At 34.0% G+C, this 19,431-nt stretch overlaps 1 protein-coding gene across 4 annotated transcripts in view; it reads right to left on the minus strand.

Annotated features, from left to right (window-relative positions):
• DMD (dystrophin) overlaps positions 1–19,431 on the minus strand; it is a 1,962,662-nt gene that overhangs the window by 1,285,759 nt on the left and 657,472 nt on the right. For all 4 annotated transcript variants that reach the window (XM_045582357.1, XM_045582356.1, XM_045582355.1 and 1 more), the window contains 3 exons: positions 12,384–12,563; positions 11,955–12,083; positions 8,849–9,019 (listed from right to left, as the gene is read on the minus strand). In XM_045582357.1, coding sequence (XP_045438313.1) covers positions 8,849–9,019; positions 11,955–12,083; positions 12,384–12,563 — 480 coding nt within the window. The remainder of the gene's footprint in view (positions 1–8,848; positions 9,020–11,954; positions 12,084–12,383; positions 12,564–19,431) is intronic.

A 19,431-nucleotide genomic window follows, 5' to 3' on the forward strand; every position in this document is an offset into this window, starting at 1 on the left:
TCATTAGGAGTACACTTAGAATCTAGATTTCCTGATCAAAGCTTATTCTGCATTTGTTTAAAAGGTCACTATGCATATTAGGGATTTGAATTAATCTCTGTGGTTCCAAAGTGAACCAGAATCAATGAACAGAAATTAATTGGAGGCTGAAATTTTGTTTACTATAGGAACAATTGATTAATGTTGTAATTTTTTTTCTTTTTAAAAGCACTGTTTTTAAAGTAGTGAGTTTTGCACTGCTGAAAGTATACATTTTGTGGCAGAACGATGATGTATCAGGCTACATCTTAGAAATTAAACACTTTTCACAAAAATACTTCCCTGAAATTTTATCAACTTACAGGAAATTATTTCCTCTGAATTCAAATGATTTTGTTTATCTATAGCAGTGCAGCTAAACAGAAATATAATGTGAGCCATAAATGTAATTTTTAATGTTCTATTTTCCAGAGTAAAGATTAAAAATATGGAATTAATTATAACATATGTTATTTAACCCATATATCCAAAATAGTATCATATAAACCTAAAACCAATATAAATTAATCAAATATTTTACATTTACTTTTTTCATCTTAAGATTTCAAAACCCACTATGTTTTATACTTATAGCATATTTTTAATTTGAGTAGCCACATTTCAAATATTCAATAGCCATATGTGGTTCATGGCTACCTTATTAACAGTACAGATTGACAGTAACTATTATAAACATGACTTTGAAAATTACCAAGAGCTCATTATTAATTGGAAATATGTGACAGGAGTGATGTCTTACTGATAATAGTCAAACAGTGGATTCAGATAATTTGTAAAATATCCACGTCATTCACACACACTCAGATTTGTTTTTTGAGAGGAATTTTCAGGAAGCCATCTAGGAACAGAAAATCTAATGGAGATGGTTTTGACATGCTATATCATGAATCTATTGCTCATTTATTTGTAATCTTAGGTTTGTGTTGCAGTATCTTACATATTTGAATACAATGTCATTTGACTTTGAAGGGTTTATACTTTGCCTCACCAGCAGATTTTTTAAGCCTCCATTGGGGGAATATATCTTACATTACTCTGTATTTTCCTTAACAAATATAACTATTTTATTTTGTATAGAAAAGGAGTATATTATATAAACTGAGTTGTAGAACATCTGATATATTAACTAACTTAACCAGTGACCAACTTTATAGCCAAAATATCCATAATTACTCAAGCCAATTAGTTTGGCTATGCTACAGGGCCTATCAGACCACCCATTTGACATCTATGTGATTAATGCTCTTTGTTCAGATACAAGAGGTTGGGAAAATTTATGCCTTCCTTAAGACTCACTGGTTCACCACAAGGTCATGACAATTCTAACATGTAAAGTACTTTCTTGACCAATAAAATTGTGTGTGTCATTACTTGGTCTTCATTGTCTTTGTAATTTGCAATTCTTATGACACTTTATGAAAGGTATATAATCAAGAATCCACAATGTAATAGCTCACTCTTGAGTAATCCAAGTTTAAAGAATATAAAGAATATAATGCCTGCCTTTTCAATTCAGAAATATAATAAATTATTTAAATAATTTTAAATCGATGGTGGATAAATCACCTTAATTATTGTATGAATTATTTCTATTGACTTTAAAGACCATAGAATGGGAATAACAATTAAAACACACAATATTAGTGCACACAAGATATGTTTCAGGTTTTAGAATACATAGAAAATAATTTAGCAAAAGTTATGTCAAATGAGGAGATATGAACCAAGCATAGGATTTGAAGCTTAATTTTTTCAACTTACCTTTTCATCTTAAAAGCCTTAGCATGACTGTGTAGTCATACAAAGTACAAATAAAGTAAAACATAGGGAAATTTAATAATCAAAGGGAGAGATAAACGGACACAAAAGAAAGAAGAGACATAGAAACTGAGAAAGACAACACTTTGTTTTCCTTGATTTTTTTAATGTTTCAGATTGCTGAACAGCTAGTTGTGCTTTGCTGTATGCTTTAGGATTAATGAAGTTTAAGGCTTTGTTAAAGTTTTAGCATTAAATGTGAAGTATAACAAGTTTACAAACAATAACAGGCTGATAAAAGCAAATTTAATTACAAATTAATTCATTGTAAACTGGAAGCATTCAAATGCACTCAGGTACACTTTATACTTTTTAAAAATGTAAGCTTTCTTTTGATTAAATAGTACTTCCAACGTGCATATATACACTAACATAATAATGACTGTGTTTACACAGACAGTAGAGTAAACATTTGGTAATATGGAATATGTAATCGCAGTCATCATGATAAATGGCCACTACATTCAAATTACACTAAAATCTAAATTGAAAATAAATAATCCAAGTACTACAGGTTGGTTTAAAATAACTTCAAATCAGTTTTATCTTTCCATTCTGTAGCTTTGAAATTTATTTATCATTACAATGTTGTAATAGAGTAAAATAAAATAGGAATAATTCATGGAAACTAAAATGAATAATCTGTCAAGGACCAGTACATCTTATAATACAGAAAGGACATACTACTGAAAAGATATGAAGAGCTATTAAAATCAAAATATCTGAAGAGGAAAGAAAACTTAACAAAAAGAAATAAGCATATTGTAAACATCTATCTAGAACAAAGATGATCAGATAAAGTAGTTTATAGATTTATTTGTTCATTTTAAACTCATGAGAGTAAACTTCAAGAAATATAAGAAATAATACTTAAAAATAAATTTAACTGGTAATGGTGACATTTCACTGATTACATTCTTTTGATATTAAGCAAGGCATTGGTTTATCTCTGATGCTTTGAGGATAAAAATGAAAAGAAAAAAAACCTTCCCAAATTTATGAGGCTAATTAAAGGACATTATCAAGTATAGCCCTATTGGTTTTTTCATTGATGGGATTAATGTCATGCTCACACTTTTAAGAATTGTATACACAATAGTCTGATTGGTTAAAATATACTGGTTGTTCAGGTATCAGTCTACTTCTACCTACTTTATGTTATTACTTGAATATCTTTCTACCTCAAGATTACATGACTCTAGTATAGTAATTAAAATTGAAATGGAAAGGATGTAATTATAAAATATACGGGGAGAAAGATGAATTAAAAGCAAAAATAACATTCTGGACAACTTTATTTTGTCTTCTTTTTTATTTCCTTTCTTTTTCCTCCCTATATCTGCTCCTTTCTCATTTCTGTTCTTAGTTCAATTATTTTTGTTATTTTTTAACACAGAAAAGTGCATCACTGTGTTTTAAGTGAAATTAAACATGTCTATACTAACACATTCTATACCAACAAATATCTGATGACATAAATAGAGGTAATTAAGTATATTATGAGAGAGCATGTTTGCATAGACAAATCAATGGATTGTGACCTCTGGTTTTATTATCAGGCTATCTAAACTGAGGACTTGAGCAACTCACTGGCTCTTACAGCCTGCTATAAATATTTTAAAGTCCCTGGTTCAAGGCATGATTAATTTTGTTGGCTAACTGAAGAAATAATTTTCTTTTTTAAAGGATCACAATCAGGAATTAACAAATAGATCTAATCATTTAAAATATGCTAATACGTAAGACCCAGTAAGTTCTATCACATGACACTGCTCACCAAACTCAATTAAGATCTACTTTGAAAACATTTTAGATGATTACAAAAGGAAATTATTACCAAAGTTTCAAAATAATGAACGTTGCTATAGTGATAGAAAATTCAAATGTGAAAAAGTATTGTTAATGTAAAATATTATTAATAATAATTCTGTTGATAGGTTCATTTCATATTTATTTCAATAAAATAAAACTAGCAGATATAGTATTACATAGCTTGGGTATTAATCTGTTACTATTATTTCAGGTTTTATCTATAATTAATACTCTGTAGATTATGCAATATCTATAGATCTTTGCCTGAGTTTTCATCTATGCTTTCTGTTGTAAGTTCTTTGTAGAAAATTTTACTAAAAATGTTACAAGAATAACTACCAATTGACAGAACCTGTTCTCTTCTATCCGAGAAGGTATTTAATTATAAATTGACTACAAAAGTGGAAAAGGTCAACATATTTGTATTGATAATGCTAATCATTGAAAATTAGATATTAATTAAAATGTTCAAATCCAATAAACCTGACATTCGAGGTCACATTTGTAAGATATATTATTTATTACCCACTGATATTTAGGAGAGCCAATATATCTATCTAAACCACATGTGTCAAACACAAGGCCCGCGGGCCAAATCCGTCCCGCCAGGCCTTGCAATGTGGCCCGCACCACGCTGTCATCACTGCACTCCGCTGCGTTTCCATCACAATGACAGTTCATGACTGTTCAGTAAACCATTCGGCCCGCGATTTAGGCTGGATTTTAGATTTTGGCCCCTTCTCTGATTGAGTTCGACACCCCTAAACTATTGTTACTATATTTAAACATAATTTTTCACTTATAAAATCACTATTTAAGATAGCTTAGGCTCACCCATGTGTATCTCTTTTTTCCTGATATATATACAATAAATGGGAAACTCACTAGCTTTCTCATAGCTGTATATATTATATATCTGAAAGCATCTGGTCCAATGAACAATTACTTTTGATCTGCTAACATGGATTGGAGGTAAAAAAATTTGACAATACAACTATGAATATATATATATATATATATATATATATATATATATATATATATATATATATTCACTCAGCACACACTCATTCTTAGCCCAGTATCCATGAACATATTTTACTCAACCATTAAACAGTAAACTCCTTGAATCACTAGTAAACTCCTAGCCATATAAGCACCAGAATGCCAAGCATTGTGACTTGAAATAGTACATGGATGACAAGAGTTAAATCAAAATGTCACCTTTACCAAATCCTTCCTTCATTAATTCTTTAAGATCTATTCAAATATAATCTCTCTCTCTAATTGCTAACCCCCATCTTCATCTTGACTTATTAAAAAAGAAAGAAGGGTAGAGCTGCCATAAACCACAGTACTCAGTAGTATATTTTTGCCTTCCTGTTTTCCTTTCTAGGCTTCTGTCTCCAGTTACTTTCTTTTCCTAATAATATCCCTCCCACCACCCTGCTATGCTATCACGTTCAGATGCCCTAAAGCAGAAAGAGATGAGACATGATGTCTTTCCCCATTGATTCCACTGACTTTAACCAGAATTCTAAAATTATCACTGATTAATTTTTCTAATAATTCTGACCATGTCTGTTAAAATTTTCATTTCTCAAACTGATTTCACAGAGATTAGGAGGAATGAAGCTTTCTTAACAATGTATAGATTTTTAAATGTGTGCTTTTACATATCTTAGATCATTTGATTCTTGTCACAATCTTGAGGTTAAGATAAGAAAGGCATCATCTTAATAGATTTTAACCAGAAATGAGGCTCTCATTGCTTTCTGGATTTGGGAATTTCCTCCAATGGACATCCCTTGCAGGAGACAGAGACTTTATATTCATCACTAAATAGTAAATTCAGGCATTGTTAGTGAGTTTTAGGATAAACTTTTGCTCTATTCAATTTCCTTTTCCAGTTGACCTTTAAAACACATACTGAAATTATTTCTTATACTAAGTCTATGCTATGTCCGTATTCATTCCCAACCTACTTTTATTTGTTTGTTTATTTTATCACCATAGGTTTTTTTCCCTAGATTATTTTTTAAGTGAAAACTACCCATAGACTCAATCATAGAAGGCAATATTCTAACCCAATCTTACCTTACAGAAGCCCAACTATATAATAGGAACTTGACTTAGAAATCAAAGGACAGCCCTGAGAATTCCAGAACTTCCAGTATTGTACTCCATAAACCAATACATATACAACTAATTATTTAAATCCCTTACCGTATCAACAAAAGATCACTGGATTGTCAAATTTTAGAAATACCAAGAATTATAGATTAGTCCTAATTTTCACTAATCTAACCTAGAAATTTCACACAGGATTGTTACTAATCCATGTTCTATGGAATAACTTGTATCTCCTGAACCCCATTATTGGAAGGGGATAGATAAGGGCAGAAACCCTACCGTCTAGTAAATTGCTAATCCATTCTATGCCTTCTTTTCTAAATAATCACTCCTTTTGGGTGTGGCAAGACAGTGCTCCATTTAAAAACCACTAATCTAATTCATCTCTGTTATCTTATAAAAGCTGAAATGAAGTTGTGGAGAAACCACATGTTCTGCCTAATCCTGACAAAGTTAAGCCCAAGAATCAGTCTTCTATGCACACTATTCTTTCTATAATACTATGGGATTGCTGGGAGTAACTTCAATCATAAACTGAACATCTCCATGAAGTTAAACTAGTGGTAAGCATATTCTATGATTGCAATAAGTATTTAAGTTTGTGTTTGTAAACATATTTTTAAAGCAAGTATTATTTACATATTTGTATATTTCCATACTCACTAATAATGGATACTCACTATCATTAGTAGATGAAATGAATAAATAAGCAAATGCTTTCATGATGACAGAGTATAATTATCCCTTCAAAATCCCCAAATGGGGTCACTATTGTATCGAACTGTCTTTATTAATTTAGAGAAAATGAAATCATAGAAAGTAATACTGTGATTGTCTTGTCAATTAATATATAATTGAAAATATTGATTTAAAATTGTTTATGCCTTTCTTCAGTAAGGAAAACAAAGGATGTACATCAAGTGGCTCACCTGATGCATGGTATCTGAAAGTATACTGAAATATTTGTACAGAACATATAATGAAAATCACAAATTTCTCTTGGCCACACTAAGCCAGCTGCTATTGGTACAGGATGAATTCTACTCATTCTTCAAAATTTACAAATCATAGTCATGTGACATCTTTGATAGCATCCTACTGTTTACAGAATAAAGAAAACAATACATGTTTGGCTCAGTGGATAAAGCATCAGTTTGTGGACTCAAGGGTCCCAGGTTTGATTCTAGTCAAGGGCATGTACCTTGGTTGCAGGCATATCACAAGTAGAGGTTGTGCAGGAGGCAGCTGATCAATGTTTCTCTTTCATTGATGTTTCTAACTCTCTCTCCCTCTCCCTTCCTCTCTGTAAAAAAAAGATAAATAAAAAAATCAGTAAAATATATTTTAAAAAGAAATAAAATAATGCCCTGTTTTATCTTAATTATTCTATAGTTTAGTGACAATTTATAAACATATATAGTGGGAAGAACACAAAACTTAGCAACGGATTATTAGAATTCATTTCTTAGGTTACTGAAGTAACCTTTCTGTTTATTTAGATAATACATACTCTAGGGATATCTCCAGAAATAAAAATAACTGTCTCTTTAAATAGCAGAGTGAATTCTTACAAAAAAAATACACAACAAAAATAAAAATAAACAAACAAACAAAAAACAAAACAAAACTCTGCTTTGAAAATAAAGTTTCAAAGCCTGTCAGATATTTTTTCAGGTGAAAATGCCTTACTTAAAATAATATATAAATGCATAGAATAAACTAGTTTACTCAAATATTATAAAGAAGAAACAATGAATTAAGGTAAGATAATACCTTTTTGATTTGGGAAGGTGAATTTTGAAGGGTAGCTATGTTTTATGTGCATAAAGTATTTAAAATCCATATCACATTTCTGAATATTTTAGAAATTCATTTAAGTATGTACTATTATATATATATATATAACAGTGATACATTGTAATGCCTTAGAAAATGCAACAATTTCAAACCATGCTATAATTGTCTATCCATATTTGTAAAAGTAATTTTTCAAATGTATTCTCCTATTTTTTCAGGAATCAAGACTTACCTCACCAATAGTTCAATATCATTTTCTCACAAATAGTTCAACAACATTTTTCTCATTTAAAATTATTTCCAGTTATTATCTGTATATATAAATACATGTTTCTTTTACACACATTTTATATTAAAAAAAATATATATATATATATTATATATTATATATATATATATATATATATATATATATATAGTTACATTTTAAAAATTTGGGAGTAATTCCTTGCATTCTGCCATTTCCCCTGAAACTGAAAATCTAAAATACTATATTAAATATTTTGCATGCTACCTATTATATAAGATTTTATCATTTTTTCAGTGTTACACAAATATAAAGGGTTATCATGCAAAAGTTCCATATCTCCTGGATCTCCATTCAGTTGAATAAATATAATTATATAAAATTACAAAAATTAGGATATATAAGCTTTGCAATTATTTATTTTCATGGCTTGAACAAGTCATTTTGTCATAGTATCAACAACTAGCAAGAGCAAGTTCAATAAATATACAAACATACATGTGCGCAGCCATTAAGAAGGAATAAATACCCTAGATCATGCAGGAGATGTACAAGGCCTCATTTGGGAGATTCGATCTGTATTACACACAAGCAATATTTTATGTGGCAAAATATGTCAGTAGTGCTTTCTTTAGATAGATGTATTTTGTGCTTTTTGATGTTGTTGGCCTGCAGCATGCTATTTGTTACTTTGCTGTAGGTTACCCCTGAAAGTACATATGTAAACCAGCATAGAATGCAGTTTTTTTGTCTAGCTATGGAATGACAAAGAAATGACAGAGAGACATGGAGACGGCGAGAGACAGGAAGAGACAGGGGGAAAGAGAGGGAGAGAATAAAGGAGGGAGATATTTAGGGACAAAATTTCCTTAAATACATTTTGGATTTCATTATCCTTTTGAAAACCTTGCTTTGGGGGTTGCGTGCCCCCTTCAGAGTACTGTGCAACCTTCGCAAGAGATCATTTATCACTAGTTTCCACCTCGGAGCAGGTCTTCCTACCTTTCCAGTCTTAATTCTGTGAGAAATGGCTGCAAATCGATGGTTGAGCTCTGAGATTTTGGGCTCTATTACTTTCCTGCAGTGCTCGCCGCGGTTTGCCATCAAGTTTGTTGCTTGGTCACGTGTGGAGTCCACCTTTGGGCGCATGTCATTCATTTCAGCCTTTAAACGCTATATTCCATGAGCAAGAGACAGGGCTTGAAGTTAGTAATTAAATGGAAGTTGCAAGACAGTGATAGAACAGGACAGAGTAAGAGAGAGAAAGAAATTCAGAGAGAGAGAGAGAGATTGAGAGAGACGGGGGGGGGGGTGGGATGAAGGAAAGGAGGGAAGGAGGGAGGACACATGCAGATAGAGGGAAGAAAAATGCCAATTCCCATAAAATAGGAATAGAATAAGAATGCTTGTGCCAAAACCGGTTTGGCTCAGTGGTAGAGCATTGGTCTGCAGACTGAAAGGTCCCGGGTTCAATTCAGGTCAGGGGCTTGTATGTTGGTTGCGGGCACATCCCCAACAGGGGGTGTGCAAGAGGCAGCTGGTCGAGGTTTCTCTCTTATCAACGTTTCTAGCTCTCTGTCTCTCTCCCTTCCTCTCTGTAAAAATCAATAAAATATATTTTTTAAAAAAAGAATGTTTGTGATCTCAGGAAAAGTTATCTGTACTTCCTTAAATCTGATCTATGTCATTTAAATTATTTACTTCGTCTGAGAATCTGAGGAAGGACAAGGAATGTTTTCCTGCAACAATTACAATATTTTATATTTAGTCTTATTTTATCTTATGTTGAATAAATTTCATAGCTGTGGAACAATATAAATATACTAGAGGCCCAGTGCATGAAATTTGTGCTTGGGAAGTATGTGTCCCTCAGCCCAGCCTGCACCCTCTCCAATCTGGGACCCCTCGAGGGATGTCCGACTGCCCTTTTAAGCCTGATCCTACGGGCAGTCAGACATCCCTCTCACAATCCAGGACTGCTGGCTCCCAACTGCTTGCCTGTCTGCCTAACTGACTGCCCCTAACTGCTTTTGCCTGCCAGCCTGATTACCACCTAACCACTTCCCTGCCAGCCTGATTGCCCCTATCTGCCCTCCCCTGCTGACCTGGTCACCCCTATCTACCCTCCTTTGCTGGCCTGGTCACCCCTAACTGCCCTCCCTTGCCAGCCTGGTTGCCCCTAACTGCCCTCCCTTGCCAGCCTGGTTGCCCCTAACTGCCCTCCACTTCAGGCCTGGTCCCCACCCACTGCCACCCCCCTTGCAGGCCTCATCACCCCCAACTGCCCTCCCTTTTCAGCCCAGTTACCCCTAACTGCTCTCCCCTGCAGGCCTGTTTGCCCCCAACTGCCGTCCCCTTTAGGCTTTGTTGCCCCCAACTGCCCTCCCCTGTGGGCCTCATCACCCCCAACTGCCCTTCCTTGCCAGCTCAGTCACCCCTAACTGCTCTCCCCTGATGGCCTGGTCAACCTCAACTGCTCTCCCCTACAGACCTAATTGCCCCCAACTGCCCTCTCTTGCCAGCCTGGTTGTCCCCAACTGCCCTCCCTTTCAGGCCTGGTCCCTCCTAACTGCCCTCCTCTGCTGGCCTTATCACCCACAACTACTGTCCCCTGCCTGCCATCTTGTGGTGGCTATCTTGTGTCCACATGGGGGTGGCTATCTTTGATCACTTGGAGGAGGTCATCTTGTATGTTGGAGTGATGGTCAATTTGCATATTACCTCTTTTATTATATAGGATGCTTAAGAATGAGGTAGCTGAAAAACAATTTCCAACCCTTTCCTGGCACTTTTAAATTCCCTGTTGTTTATCATATTAAGTGCCATGGGCAAAACAGATTTTCTAACACATGGATTCTTTGTCACAGACATAGATTGAGGATGTTCTGTCTGACACAAGGGGTCAGAATGACTACTGCTTAAGTGAAATAGCTCACTTCCTATTATTCTAAAGACCTCAAAGTAATTTTACCATGACAGTCCTAAACTACATGTCAAGGTCAAAGGGAAGGCAACCTAAAGCATAGACAATAGTATAAATATGTTTTGGGGATAGCCTGAAATACATTTATAGTCTTTTGTGACAAAAAATTGTAACCCTCAGAAAATACCAATTGCATAAAAACAAACAAGTAAATTATATAGAAAGAAATTATAAATTTGACTGTTCTTTTAATAGTAGCCCATTAGTCTAATACAATTATTAAAAACTGTAAATCAAAGTAAGGTATCATGAATTTAAATATTTGGGAAAATTCAACTCTTTCTTTTTAACTGGAAAAGATGTCATTAACTAGAAATAATACAGCATTAATAAGACATATTTGCACATTATATCTCTCATACCCTTTACAATAATCGTTTTTTAAAGTTAAGATTAAGTTGCCTTTCCTTTGAGAAAAATAACTTAAGATGCCCTAATAATTTATTTTAATACAAAAACAGAGAAAAGTATTGTTTACTTTATATATTGTTAAAAATGACAAATTCAGTGTCATATAAGCTCAGGATTGTTACTAATCCTAAGATTTAGACACTGAATAGGCAAATATCCAGATGATTAGATCTTAAGTGATTATTCAGATGGGCCTTGAATGATGCCTACCAGATTTTCATGTTTGATACAAGAAGGTAGTGCCAGTGTTTCCCCGAAAATAAGACATCCTCCGAAAATAAGACCTAGCGCATGGAAAGATAAGACATCTCCTGAAAATAAGACCTAGCACAACTTTGGGAGAAAAAAATAATATAAGACACTGTCTTATTTTGGGGGAAACAGGGTACTACCATTAAAATGGACAGGGATTTGCAATAGAACACCAAAGTAAATCCTGAATTTCCTTTCTCATCAGAGTTTAAGTGGCCTATAATTAGCTGAAGGGTGGATATGGACAAATACCTAGATTACAGAACATTTCTAAAACATTAGTTCCCATATGAATTAAGAAAGTACAAAGGAAAGGAGGAAGGAAGGAAGGAAGGGAAGAAAGTAGGAAGGAAGGAGAATTTTTCATTCTTATTAAGAAGTCTGGTATTTTTTAGGACAAACATGACTGATATAATGGTTGTACTATTTAAACGTTACTTTTCATAATATTTTATTTGCTACCTTAAGCACGTCTTCTTTTTGCTGGGGTTTCTTTTTCTCAGATTCATCCAAAAGTGTATCAGCATGAATGATCCATTTTGTGATGTGCTCCACATTCTGGTCAAAGTTTTCCATGTGTTTCTGGTATTCCTTAATTTTAGAGACATACCATGACATACTGGTTAGACAATGTTCTTAAAAGGTCTGTCCTATTCTGTACAGTTTCAACAGACAGAAATTCAGTATCATTCAAATTACTATTATGTCTAATCTCCATATGGAATAGAGCATGAACATGGAAATATATTAAAATACAGTGATAGATATTGAATTAAGAGCTAGACTTTATGGGGAGTGAAGGCATTTATAAGTACAAGTATCATTATTGAGTGATTATGAAATTCATTTCCCATGATGGAGAGGAGTTGCAAATCTACCAGCTTCTCTTACCAACAAAAGGTTTAACCACTCTTCTGCTCGGGAAGTGACAGCTATCCAGTTACTATTCAGCAGACTCAGTTTATCTTCCACCAAGGTTTCCTTCTTGCCCAAAACTGTTTTCAAGGCCTCTCCAAGATCCGTGACACTCTTTAGGTGAGCCTTCTGTTTTTCAACCTCTTTCTGAGCAGCCTGTGAAAAGGACAGAATTTGAGCTCTGAGTAACATATTGCAGTTTTAATGGTTTTGAAATGGCTGTGGGTATTGCTATTAGGATAAGATTTTTCAAGGATTGAAACCTTCAACTATGTATTTATGAATGAAAAGCACACCATATACATTGTAGCTTCCTTATTAGGTATATATGAACATATGTGTATATAAAGACATGATTAACTACATCTTTAAGATTTAAAATTTTAATAAACAAATAGTATCCATTTAAATATATTAATATTTAGTCAACTTATAAATGTATTGGCTAAAGTTAGACCTTAGAAATCCCATCCACTAATAAGCAAGTATTTTTAGAAAATTCAGCAATTATTGCATTCTTGTATTTTACAGCAGAATGTTTAGGTTTTTGGTATCAAAAACCTATTTGGGCCGAAACTGGTTTGGCTCAGTGGATAGAGCGTTGGTCTGTGGACTGAAGGGTCCCGGGTTCGATTCAGGTCAAGGGCATGTACATTGGTTGCGGGCACATCCTCGGAAAGGGGTGTGCAAGAAGCAGCTGGTCGATATTTCTCTCTCATCGACATTTCTAGCTCTCTATCCCTCTCCCTTCCTCTCTGTAAAAAATCAATAAAATATATTAAAAAAAAACAAACCTATTTGGCATCTGGTAAAACTTAAGGACCCTTTCTCATTACAATGTTTTTAAAAGCATAAAATTAAATCCAGTGGATTTTAAATGCAACTAGTTGTACTGAAATATAATATACAAAAATATTTTTTTTAATTTGTGAGATAGTAATGCATGCTTTCCTTCCTACCATGTGAAACTATAATAATTTAACATCAGATATTTGATTAAAGCAGTGATGTACATAACTAGTGTTTTGAATCATATACATTGATTAGACTGTGATATAAAATTATATGTCATTTTTTCTGGCGGCAAAGTCCCAAAAACTGCTGATATTATTTGGGCTTGCTGATCACATTCATAATGGGAAAAAAATGCTTATTTTCAATTAAGAGGTCAGTGAAAGTATAGAGGTAATATTACAATCCCCTAAGAGAGAACCATTGCTTTCCAAAACTTGATTCGCAAAATGTAAAAGTGAGCATATTTAATATAAAAGTTTTTTCAGAAAGTTAATGGAAAAAAATGATCCTAGTAAAAATGTTTATTGTCAGTTGTAACTATAGCCCCTGTCTTGTGACATGCTATGGTTCACCATGCGACCATCTTGAACTTCCCTGCCTCTGCTGCCTCCCCATTCCTTCCCTTGCCCATATACAGCCAGAGTCAAACAGATCCTCTCTTAAGAAGCTTAAAAGAGAGATACAGAGACTATGATAGCATAGCAACTGAAAAGTCACTCGGGAATACAACTGATGTGTTCACCGTAGCAAGCCAAAGCCATAGTCAGATAAAATAATTAGAAAGCATCAATAAGAAAGTAGAAGGAGCCCACTTGCAAAGAGGTAAATGAAACATATGCAAAGAGAATAACAGGGGTGGTCCAAGTAAGGGAAATAGAGATTGTCTCTATGATCCAGCCTCTATCTCATTTCTTAGTCCTCGATGCTCTCGAAATGTATTTTCTAACTTTATAATTAAATAATATAAATCTACCTAAATATCTTTCTTCACACCATCAGGTTCTAGACCACTCAAAATCACAATACACTCTACATTTTGTTTTCTCCTTTGATATCAAATAAACAGGGGAATAAAGTAAAAAAGGCTGTATAAAATGATTTCTATATAAAAAACAATCACTGTTTCTTCAATTTTAAGATATTATCTTGTATTTGTGGTTCTCTGTTTCAAAACAAAACAATTTAAAATTAAAGTAATCAGTGCCAAATGGAAGTAATCAGCTGCCATGCACAGAGTTATTTGTAATGTCGGTGTCATATGTTTTACATGGGTGAGTTTAGCAATTCACAGAATAAATTCCTCATGTATCAATCATAAATGTTATTGAGCTCCTACTAAATATGTCACTATTGTAGCAGGGACATAGGTGATTCCAATTAATGAAAATTATGAGAAATCGCTCCTTTGGATGAAAGCAGCCCCTTTGGAGTTTGACCTGTGAATGGTCATAGGCTATATTTTAGTCTTTTAATGCCCTTTGTCTGTACCATTGTGTAATACACAACTTTGCAACTATACATGATAGCCATTTTTCTTGACACTGAGGATAAAATGAAAGAGAAATAAAGTATCTAGCCTTATTAAAACTAATATTCAAGTATAATGTCAGAGATATGTAAATATATGCAAATTAGTATTCTCTTCTTCCTATATTTCAGACCGCTGATTTGTCACTAGAGTTGACTTATTTGCAAAGTTAACATCTCACAAAGTTTAATCTTAATTTGTATTTGGATCACTAATTGCCTCTTGAAATTTCTTCACAAAAACGACACTATGTAAACTTTGTTAAAAAGTTGTTATCTACATAGATATTTGTCTCTTCCATGCCAGGCAATGTAATTAAAGGCAACGGAAATTTCCAAATCTCAGAAAAGATAAAAAGTTTAAAATTTAGGAAATTAGTTCCAAATAGTTCATGAATCACAAAAAACATTTATGTATTAAACATCTGTCAAAAATCTATAGCTCTAATTTTTAGAGAAAATGTTTAATGTCTAAGGATACCATTATTCATTAATGAAAACAATAAAATGGGAAATATGGACTATTTTCTAGTATCATTTTAGGTTCCTTATAATTATAAGATAAAAGAAACATTAAATTTATTACCATCATAAAACAAGGCAGCAATCACTATGGTGGTTTAGAACTACTATTGCCAAAAGTGATTCACAAAAAATTTACATTCACTATAAAAAAAAACTAGAATTGAGCATTTATATGTGGTATTCAAGAATAAATAGTAATTTAATCATTTTATACATGCTATTTTTGGTTAGGAAAAACACTATACTCATTTACTGGATTTTTTATTTTCCCCACAGAAGCACCTATTTTATTTCATTGATGTTTTAATTGCCTTTATTGCATGGTAGTTAGAAAAATAAAACCATTTGACCATGCTAGTGTGGTGTTGCATAATCAATAAGTGATAATTATAAGTACTACTGCTCTGTTTACTATGAAAGAGCATTTAAGGTTTGAAGAACAAGATAAGGGACATTTTTTTTTTTCCAATTTGGTCTTAGAAAAGAGAGAGCAGCCCAGCCTGTGTTCCTCCTCAGTGGTTGAGCATTGACCTATGAAACAGAAGGCTGTGGCCCAACTCCTGGTCAGGGAACATGCCTGGGCCTCGAACTGGATCCCCATTAATGAGTGTGCAGAAGGCAGCCAGTCAATGATTCTCATCGTTTATTTTTACTCTCAAAAAAAGTATTTTTAATTAAAAGTATGAGTTGCAAATAATAAGATCTTAGCCTTCAAGAAATATGCCAGTCTTGGTTTTTGAAGATGATACTTAAATTTCAATTAGCCAATGCATCACAGTAGGTGCTTAATAACCACTCTGTGCTGTGCCATTCACTACCAGAGACAGGAGGTAGTCTTTGCATGCCCTGCCCTAATTTTACCTACAGTGCAGCTTCAGAGAAAAGCTGACACACAGTCAAATTTAGTAACATATTAGAAAGAACATAATTTTGGAAAAAGATGAGTCATGGCCACAAAAAGCATGACAGGCTGCAAGAAAGAGGTGATAACTTTAAACTGGAATTCACCATAAAGGACTGGATGGTTTGTCTTGACTAAAGTACAAAATGACTATAATGTACAAAGACTGGAATAAAAAGCCACCAAAAGGAGAATATGGGCAACTTATTGGAAACAAAACACATATATTTTATGATGTCTAGAAACCATTTTCTCTTGCTGTAATATTTTCCCACTATAGAAGGACATCTACATTTGCAGATGTACTGATAATTGAATGAAAGGATTAAAATGCAACCATTCTCTCTATAACCTTACTCATTTCTTTCTAAGGGGAGAAAGAACTGAAAATACATGTTATTTATTTTAGAAAATATCCAATCCTCAGCACACATGCCTTCTGCTGCTGCCTTGTGGGATTGGGTGTAGGGAGGTTTCTGGAAGGTCTACCCTTCTGAATGGGCAACTTCAAATTCAGTGATTACATTGACTGATATAACTCAGTTTCTTTAGCCTTTTCAGTCACGTAGTAATGTGACATCTTCTAGAGTTGATTTTAAGGCTGAAGAAAATAGCAACATAATAGCACACTCAGTTTTATTTTGACCTATGTTACAGTCATAAACCCAATCCTAGGAGTTTCAACAGTAGCCTAATGGGAACTATATATTTGGTACCAAACTACTAGATTTAATTAATATGAACTATATACTTGACAACATAAAAAAAAATCCTCAATGTAAATATAAATTTCCACAAAATCTAACATATTTTTAGTTATTTTCCATATATTTAATTTATAATATTTGATAGCACTAAAGTGAATGGTCAAAATATTAAACATTAGTTTCCATGATTTCAAAGAAACAGATTTGCTTTCTACTTCTTCCTGGCCATATCAATTTTTAAGTGCTATTCCAATTTCCTTTAAAAAGTGAATTCATAGGTTACTTTATTCTAATGACACTAAGGTGTTCATGCAAGGATGGAAAATACATTGTGATTTATTCTTCATATCTATAAGCTAAATCACTTACCTCAGATTTTTAAATAAATATATTGGGGTGACATTGGCTAATAAGATTATATAGGTTTCAACTGTAATTTTTTAATGATACATGATCTGTATATTGCATTGTGTGCCTACCATCCGAAGTCAAATCATCTTCCTCCCATCACCATATATTTGGCCCCCTTTACCCCTTCCTACCCCCAGCCCTTCCCTCTGGTAACCACTATACTATGGTCTGTGTCTATGAGTTTCAGTTTTACATCTCACATATGTGTGAAATCATATGGTTCTTAACTTTTCTGACTGACTTATTTCACTTAGCATGATATTCTCAAGATCCATCCATGTTGTCACAAATGGCAGTGTTTCATTTTTTCTTATGGCAGAGTAGTATTCCATTAGATTTTTTTTAACCAATCATTTATAGAAGAAAACTTTGGTTGTTTCCATGTCTTGACCACAGTGAATAATGCTGCAATGAACACAGGATGCATATATAATTGTAAATATATATTTTCAATTTTTTTTGGGGGGTAGATACTCAGAAGAGGGCTTGCTGAGACATATGGTAACTATTCTTAATTTTTGAGAAGCCTCCATACAGTTTTCCATGGGGGCTGTACCAGTTGATATTCCTACCAGCAGTGAATGAGGGTTCTTTTTCTCTACAACATCCCCAACACTTGTTATTACTTGTCTAGTTGGTAATAGCAATTTTCAATGGCAATGAAGTTCAGGATTTAGCTACCAGTTCATCCACTTACTTCATGGATGCTGCAGCAGGATGGGAAAACCTGTTCTGTTGATCTCTGCTGATCATACCATCACACGATGAAAACATTTTTAAACATTTTATTTAAAGGTGAAATGGTATATAATGTTAGATTAATTATCTGGTCCCATCCTATATAATAAAAGGGTAATATGCAAATTGACCCTAAGGGCAGAACAACTGAAACAACTGGTCACTATGATGTGCACTGACCACTAGGGGGCAGACGCTCAATGCTGGAGCTGCCAACTAGTTGTTAGTATACTCCCACCAGAGAGCTCTGCTCAGCCACAAGCTGGGCTGATGGCTGAGAGCACAGTGGCAGTGGCAGGAACCTCTTCCGCCTCTTCAGCAGTGCTAAGGCTGCCTGACTGATGACTTAGGCCTGCTCCATAAAGAAAGTGGGCTGAAGCTGTCAGTCAGACATCCCCCGAGGGCTCCCAGGCTGCCAGAGGGAGGTCTGACTGCCAGAATAAGCCCAATCCCCTGGGAATCAGGCCTAAGCTGGCAGGTGGACAGCCCCCAAGGTGTCCCAGACTGTGAAAGGGCCCAGGCCAGGCTGAGGAACTCCCCACTCCCACCCCGAGTGCGCAAATTTTCATGAACTGGGCCTCTAGTAGGAACATATTCACAGATTTTTTTTTTCCCCTCACGGGGGCAGAGAAATATAACCCACTTGGGCTTAACCATCTCTCCCACCCATTTCATATTCTCAGAAATACAATGCCTTTCATGAGCTTTCATGGAATTTGCCAGGGACATAAAGTCTTAGGGTAACTTCTTTATCTGATTCCTATTATTACTATTTACCACCCCCCTTATATCTCTTAAGTGTCTCCTCTCCCATATATATTATCTTCACTAAAGGCCTCATTTAGTCAAACATGAACCATAACACCATTTCCATGTATAATACCCCTATTATGATGCCACTAAATTCCTATATATTTTAGCTCTTTCTTAATCTGTTATGAAAGTCTCTTTAATATGGACAAAAGTTTAACTAACACATCCATAAAAGTTATTTTAAAAGATCACCCTCCCAAATGAATCCTATCTTCGTCAGTATGCATAAATATTACACCATTTCTGGTAAGAAATAGAAAGGAGTTCATTTAGTTTTAGCTACAAAACATATTTATGGGGGGGGGGACAGACAAATTACCCCATTATTACAATTTTAAGATGTACATTTGTCACATTTTAAGGGTTCTTAAATTGATAGGAAACAACTTATATTTACATTTAAGGTGGTGGTATTAATTGTGATTCACAACATATGTAGTTAAATCAATGGTGCATCATACAATTAATATGTCCTAAGTGTGATAAAATATAATATTAATTGTTTTTCCAGTCCCCTACAGTACTCTTGTCATGGCTAGAGGTTTAAAACATATTTTATTATTAGGCTAATGTGGTGGAATAATATAATGATAAATTCAAAAATAAC

Source organism: Pipistrellus kuhlii, unplaced genomic scaffold (genome assembly GCF_014108245.1).
Source record: "Pipistrellus kuhlii isolate mPipKuh1 unplaced genomic scaffold, mPipKuh1.p scaffold_m20_p_16, whole genome shotgun sequence".
In the NCBI taxonomy this organism is placed as follows: domain Eukaryota; kingdom Metazoa; phylum Chordata; class Mammalia; order Chiroptera; family Vespertilionidae; genus Pipistrellus; species Pipistrellus kuhlii.